General features: G+C 39.0%; 1 protein-coding gene across 1 annotated transcript; it reads right to left on the reverse strand.

Annotated features, from left to right (window-relative positions):
* Nucleotides 1-648: 648 nt before the first annotated feature.
* Nucleotides 649-1,384, reverse strand: LOC143628056 (protein FAR-RED ELONGATED HYPOCOTYL 3-like). The gene is made up of 2 exons (XM_077097733.1): nucleotides 811-1,384; nucleotides 649-734 (listed from the first exon to the last, which is right to left on the reverse strand). The coding sequence occupies exons 1-2, from the start codon at nucleotides 1,382-1,384 to the stop codon at nucleotides 649-651; spliced, it is 660 nt and encodes a 219-aa protein (XP_076953848.1).
* Between the last annotated feature and the right edge of the window lie 5,763 nt (nucleotides 1,385-7,147).

Raw genomic sequence — 7,147 nt, forward strand, 5'->3', positions numbered from 1 at the left:
GGAGATCTGGAGCGGGGGTGTGTGCGTTGTGCCTCGTGGGATCTGGTTTTTTGGGACGCCCCCGAGGATCCTCTCTTTTTTCTGGCACCTTCTTTTTAGATCTCCCTGGAATAGCAGACAAGAGCTTGGCGAAAAAACTTTCTTTTGATTAGGGTCATCTATGGACGATAGCGTATCTGTGATGTCCGGTAGACCTGCTGCATAGTCTGGCTCTTCGTTCGGTGGACAGGCTGGGTCAAAATTAAGCCTCCTCCAGAACGGGTCAACATCCTCTATTGGGATACACGTGTCGTTAACTATGTATCACTCAATCCGACAAGCACATGGCAGCCCCGAAGACGAATACAAATGGTGGTCGCATGAAGCGCCGCCGTCACACATCTTGTGTATCAACCCATTCTCGTTCACAAGTAGACCCAGAGCGTGAATCGACACCCTGTTTATTAGCTTCTTCAACCAGACGTGCTGTCGATGTCCTTCCATGACCTTCGAACAGGAGGCTTCAAAAGATTTACCGATTTCTTTCATCTGCGAGTTGACCATTTTAAGGATTTGCCTGGCAATTGTGTCGAGCGAGTTGTTGTTTCCATTGAGGTACCTTTTCAGATTTGCATACTGGCTCTCAACTCGGTTCGTCGTAGTTTCGCCTTAGTTTTGGCGTTCGTCGATCCAGCAGGCTAAAAACTTGTGTTTGTATGGATCCAGCCAGCTCTTGCGAATGTATTGCCATACCTCTGAAAAATAAAATGAAACGTTATTAAGACGTATGTTTAGGCTATTAAAAACTGTCAGGTGATAAGAAGGACTCACCGGCTCTATCGTCCCATATCAAATGACGCTCCATGTTGAGGTGACGGTGGTCGTACTCCTGCACCGTCGGCAACTGGTACAGGACCTTCCACCAGTACGCAAAGTCCGTCCCCATTTTCGTGTTATATAGGCCCTTAAATTTTCTCCTTATATTCTCGGATATGTGCCACCTGCATAAATTTTTGGTGGCATTAGGGAAGACTGTGTCGCATGCGTTCATGAAGGCCTGGTCCGCGTCAGTCAGGATCACGCGTGGCTCCATGCAGTCGTCGAGCATTTGTATAAGTTTCTCCAGAGCCCTGCTGAAGTTCCTCTGCCATTCCCTGATCACAAACGCGGCGGTGATACAAAACGACTGTGATGTCAAGGTCACACCGATAAACTGAACCAACGGCCAGTCGTACATGTTGGTGTTGTACGTCGTGTTAATCATTAGCACCTCGGGGAACGCGCACCACATCTTATGCGACTTACTATGACAGAAGAAAATTTCCTCCGTTTTGTCGTTGGTATCACTCTCCCGGGTATAGAACGTGAAACCGTTGCCTGCGAGAAAGTTTTCCAGCGCCTGCATTGGATGAAATAAAACTTTGGTAAATATTACAAGCACGACAAGTACACATTAAAACTACAAGTGTTTTGAACTACCTTCATAGGGGTGTCGCCTGGTAGCCCATCCCACCTAATCTTGGCGGTGTGGTTGTATATATCTTTTATTACAGGTTGCATGCTGGGAAACTTTTCGCGGGGGCTACTTCGATTTCTTGCGGCTTCACGCCGGCCCTGTGTAAACTCTCAACCGTATCCAGCTGGTCGGTGTTCATTTTTCTAAAAGACGCACACCCCTCATCGAATTCAACGGGATCGTGGTTGTGAGTCTCGTTTACCACTTGAACCCTCCAACATGCACCCCTCGAGTCGTACCTGCCCAGGATCTTAAACGGACAGCATTTTTTGATGCTAGCGGTACGTCTCACCGTCGCCTTTATTTTGGGTTCGCCTCCACAATTGCATGCAAGGTCCACGGCGTTTTTCCTTGACCGTGGGACACAACAACAAACCCATGCTCCCGTCCTTTAATTTTTACCCATTTCTCCAGCTCCTCGCGGCTCTCAAAAATCTGAAACATTTTACGCTAATTCTTAAGCCGTTTATTAAATAACATACAAACAAACAATATTAACTTAAACAAAACACACGGTGTCTTACGGCATCTGTTTTATACGAAACCTTCACCTCGCGTATATAGACGTCATCGTACCCATCTTCGTTATTTGGGTTTGGCCCGGCTTGATCATTTCGCCCATGGTGCAATGAAGACTCGGTTCCATAAAACGGATCATTTGCTACCGGTGGCTGGTACGATGACGTTGGCTGCCTCCATAATCCGACCAGGCGATAGATGACGGGTACGACGGCTGACTATCGTAATCTGACACGAAGTACTCCTACCATACATAAATTAGAAATTCAAACAACAATGCTAGTGATAATAATAAATAATAATAATACCCATAAAAAAATAAAATATAATATTTTAATAATAAATAAGAATATTAAAATAATAATAACATAACCATATATTTACAATAAGACTATATAATGAAACCTGGTTCAAGTTTGGCAAGCCCGGCGAGCCAGTGTTACCATAAAACAGTTCGGGATGACAGTAAGGTTGTTGGGGCTGGGTATCATACCCGACATACTCCTAACAAAACGTAATGCAGTATGTGTTAGTAAAAAAAACTACCAAATTCATACTAAATAATTATATAACGAAATCTGGTTCAAGTCGGGTAACCACGACGTGCCAGGCTGATCGTTAGCGGCGTAACCCGGCTCCTCCTCTGGAAATAAATGGTTAAACCAAGACATTCTGGGTATATATAGTACAAATGTTGTGTTGTTTTTCAGTTGAACGTTGAGAGATACAACGTCTCCATTTATAATAAAGAAAGGAAAGGAGGGAAGGGAGGGGAGCCGGGCTCCAATAATTTTCAGCAAAAGCAATACGCCGTGTATAGGCCTATACGCGGCGTATAAGGTATGAGTTGACAACCTTGCCCAGCTTTTGCAGGGCAGGTTGGAATCAAACTAATACGCTGCGTATAGGCCTATACGCGGCGTATAGAGGAGCTTTTCTAGAAAAACCAACCAGCTTGTCTTCTTATGTTTTTTGTTTTTTTTTCTTTTCTTTTTTTTGTTATTTATAATAATAATAATTATTATTATTATTTTATTTATGAATAATATATTATTATTCACAATTCGGCAAAGCGTGTTCGGTAGTAGGGCTTCTATGGGAAAATTGACATTGCAAAACGACCCTTCAAATTATTGGCTGATATCGTTATGGACATCTTGAATCAGTTACGGTGGTTACCTTAGGAAAAACTGGCAGTGCCAAACGAAGCCTTTCTTGGATGCTCTCGGTATCGGCATCTCAAATCCGCCTTTTCGATATCTTCAAACTCCAACGGTCTTGACCTTCGGCCACCACCGGCAACTGTAGTTGTGTTCACTCAAACACATATCAGTCGTCACTAAGCTTAAGCTTAGGCTTGTTATTAGTTTTATTTTTAGTTGTGGGTATTCTAAGTTGGTCATGTTGCGTATATTAAAGAATTATCGGCGTATATATATACGTATACATATATAGTAGATGTGCGGTATAAGAATTCATTGCGCCTACATAACTAGCAGCAGATTGAGACACTAGTTTGATGAGTTTGAGCCTCTCGGATCCGCGATATCCGTTAATGGCAGCGAGAACGTGAGCCCATACTTTGGACAGATAAGTGGAAATTCGGTCATTGCTCCAGCTTAACGAGCACCAGACTGAGATATTAGCCCGGACTTACGTGAACCGGTTGACACGTATGCTGACGTGGATTTAGGCTTGGTGTTGAAGCTGATATTAACACGTTTGCATAATACACAATGAAAGCATAAACTCAAACAACAATCCATACAGTAGCAATTCTCTTCAACGACCAATCAAACAAGAAGAAGAGAAAAATAACGAAGACAATTGCTATTGTATGGATTGTTGTTTGAGTTTGTGCTTTCATTGTGTATTATGCAAACCTGTCAACCAATGCTGTAAACAACTGTGTTAATATCCGCGTCAACACCGAACCCTAAATCCACGTCTGCATACGTGTCAACCGGTTCAGCTAAATCCGAACTAATATCTCAATCTGGTGCTCGTTATGTTGGAGCAATGACCGAATTTCCACCTATCTCTCCAAAGTAGAGGTTCCCATTCTCGCCGCCGTTAGCGGATACCGCGGATCCGAGAGATTCAAACTCATCAAACTAGTATCTCGATCTGCTGCTGGTTATGTCGGCGCAATGAATTTTTATACCACACATCTACTATATATATATATATATATATATATATATATATATATATATATATATATATATATATATATATATAGTTGATAATTCTCTTAATATACGCAAGATGATCAACTTAGAATACCCCTAACTAAAAATAAAACTAATAACAAGCCTAAAATTAAGCTTAGTGACGACTCATATGTGTTTGAGTGAACACAACTACGGATGTAGGTGGTGACCGACGGTCAAGACCGTTGGAGTTCGAATAAATCGAAGAGCCAGATTTGAGATGTCGATAACGAAAGCGGCCAAGAAATTGAAAGTTCGTTTGGAAATGCCAGTTTTCCCAGGTAAGCCACTGTAACTGATTTAAGATGCCCATAACGGAACCAGCCAATAAATTATAAGTTCGTCTCGCACAGTCAATTTTCTCAAATAAGTCCTGCTACTAAACGCCCGTTATCGAATTTCGAATAATAATATGTTATTCATAAGTAAATAATATTAATATTAATATTAATCATAAATAACATTAAAAATAACAAAAGAAAAGAAATAAAAAAAAGGAAAAAAAAACCATAATAAGACAACACTGGTGGGCTTTTCTAGAAAAACTCACTAACATAAATATAACATAATACAATATAACATAATATAATATGATAATATAATTATATTATATTATATTATATTATATTATATTATACAATACGCTATACAAACGTACCTCCGAAAGTCTTGCGTTGCCGCCTAACCCCGGCATCTGACTCTCTGGCGTACATCAGGTACCTAATAATAATAATTATATTTTAGTACTAATAATAATAGAAAAATTAATGCTTTAATACTAATAATTATATGTTTAGAATAAAAATAATAATAATTAATATTTTAATAGTATTTTACTATAATTATTTTAATAATATTTTTATAATAATAATAAAAATATAATAATTTATATTTAAATAGTATTTAAATATTATTATTTTAATAATAATACTATTTTAATAAATACAATAATAGTATTTTATTTTACTAACAATAATATTTTCATAACAACAATATCTTAATAATAATATTAATATTTTAATAGTAATAATATAATAAAAATTTTAGTGCTAACGGTAACAATACGGGAAATCTATTTTAAGTTTAGGAGGCCCGGCGAACTAGGGTTACCGTCAAACGGTCGGTGCCTAGAAAAATTTCTAAAGTAAACCATTCACCAAATCTCTGTCCTAACATCTACAACTATATCCTAACATGTAAAAAATAAAGATAAAACGAAACCTGGTTTAACTCCGACTGACCGTTAGCGCCGTCCGGCATCTCCTCGTCTGACTCCGGAAACATACATGGTTTAACTCCGACTGACTGTTACCCATCCGGCATCTCCTCGTCCGACTCCGGAAACATATATGGTTGTTGGTGTTGGTTGAATGAAGAGGGTGAGGGTTAAGAAAAAAAATAAAGGAAAAAAGAAATGGTGGAGAGGGAGGGGAGGGAGCCGGGCTCCAATAATATACAAAAGCTAATACGCCGCGTATAGCCCAATACGCGACGTATAGCCCGTACGATCCGACAACCCTATGACAGAGCCAGGCTAGGACGTCAAATCGTACTCAAATACGCCGCGTATAGCCCTATACGCGGCGTATAGGGTGGTGGTGTGGCGGTGTCCATAGCAGGACCCTTTATTATATCACCAACACTTTTCCTACACCTGAAACTAATTCGTCATGTGATACTGATTGATGTTTGTGGACTATTTTTTGTGGAAAGGTAAGTTTTTTTCTTAGTTTCCCAATTTTTAACTAATATCTTGGTTTTATTACTAAATCATGTTGTAAAATGCAGGTTATGTTCCCATGTAATGCAACCTCGACAGTTATGAAGCTTTGCTCCTATAATTTGGATTGTAATGCTGAATAGTTCTTTATATTTTGGATTGTAAATTTTCTGTAATGGTAAATGGTTGTTTGATTTGTTAGTGGATTTGTTGTTAATAGTTTCAGCAATATGTACTTATACAAGGGCTTGATGTTGCTTCATTTGTAAAGGTAATCTCATTTCGTTTTTGTAATATATAATTGAATTCTCTAACCTTTTACTTTCTGAACTAATCACCAAGTAAACTAATATTTTTCAATATGGTGGTGCTGTTGTATGAGACATGAGGGGGAGAGAGAGAGAGAGAGAGAGAGAGAGAGAGAGATAATGGTGTTGGTTACGGTTTGGGTGGTTGTGTGATGGTAGAGGTGGTATCGCGGGCGTGACGATAGATGATAGGATTTGTGGTTGATGGTGATGAAGCGTATAAGGTGGTTTCATTTTTGTATATGAAGTCTCGAATGTTTTAAATGAATGCATCGTGAATGAGCAATGTGGAAGTCAAGGAGGAGAAGGTTATGCAGATCCTACACACTTTAGATTAAGCTATTATTGATCAAATAAAGGTAAGAAATATATATTATTTGGTTTTTTACAATAGGAAGGGCTTCTTATCGATGCAGACACTTGGGAAACAATAACATCTCCAAGAGTTATGCCCAGGTAATGCCAATTTGTCAAACAAAAACATAACACTCTTAATAATAGAAATCTGACCACATCACTTACTCACTTTCTAAAGACATATTAAAACGCTTGGTGTGGACTTTGTTTGCTAAAAAGATTTTGACATGGTCAAATTTTTAATTGCAGGTCATGACTTGGAGCAAACGGTCATATGGTACGTTTGTTGGAATCGGTAAAGAGGATGATTTTGTAGTTGCGGTGCTAGCTATTAATTTTGCCTTCTTCTGCATGTGTAGTTTTGGATTTGGGATTTTCTTAGTGGTAACTTTAAGATTTTGCTAAAGACAATTTAATGATGATCAATAGACTCTAGAACTAGAAACAAACTTTGGTTACACTTCAACCCCCCCCCCCCCCACGCGGGGGGAAAAAATACTAGTATAGTAGTATATATACAATGGGGAAAGTGAAT

This window comes from Bidens hawaiensis, unplaced genomic scaffold (assembly GCF_021521415.1).
Source record: "Bidens hawaiensis isolate Kalapana, Puna unplaced genomic scaffold, B.hawaiensis_p1.1 tig00004774_1, whole genome shotgun sequence".
Lineage (NCBI taxonomy): Eukaryota > Viridiplantae > Streptophyta > Magnoliopsida > Asterales > Asteraceae > Bidens > Bidens hawaiensis.

Bases quoted from the DNA above. Each gene is read 5' to 3' on its own strand.
- LOC143628056 (XM_077097733.1), bottom strand. From the start codon at position 1,384: ATGCAGGCGCTGGAAAACTTTCTCGCAGGCAACGGTTTCACGTTCTAT. The intron at 735-810 runs GTGAGTCCTTCT...TTTATTTTTCAG, and splicing joins GATATGGGACGATAGAGCCG to AGGTATGGCAATACATTCGC.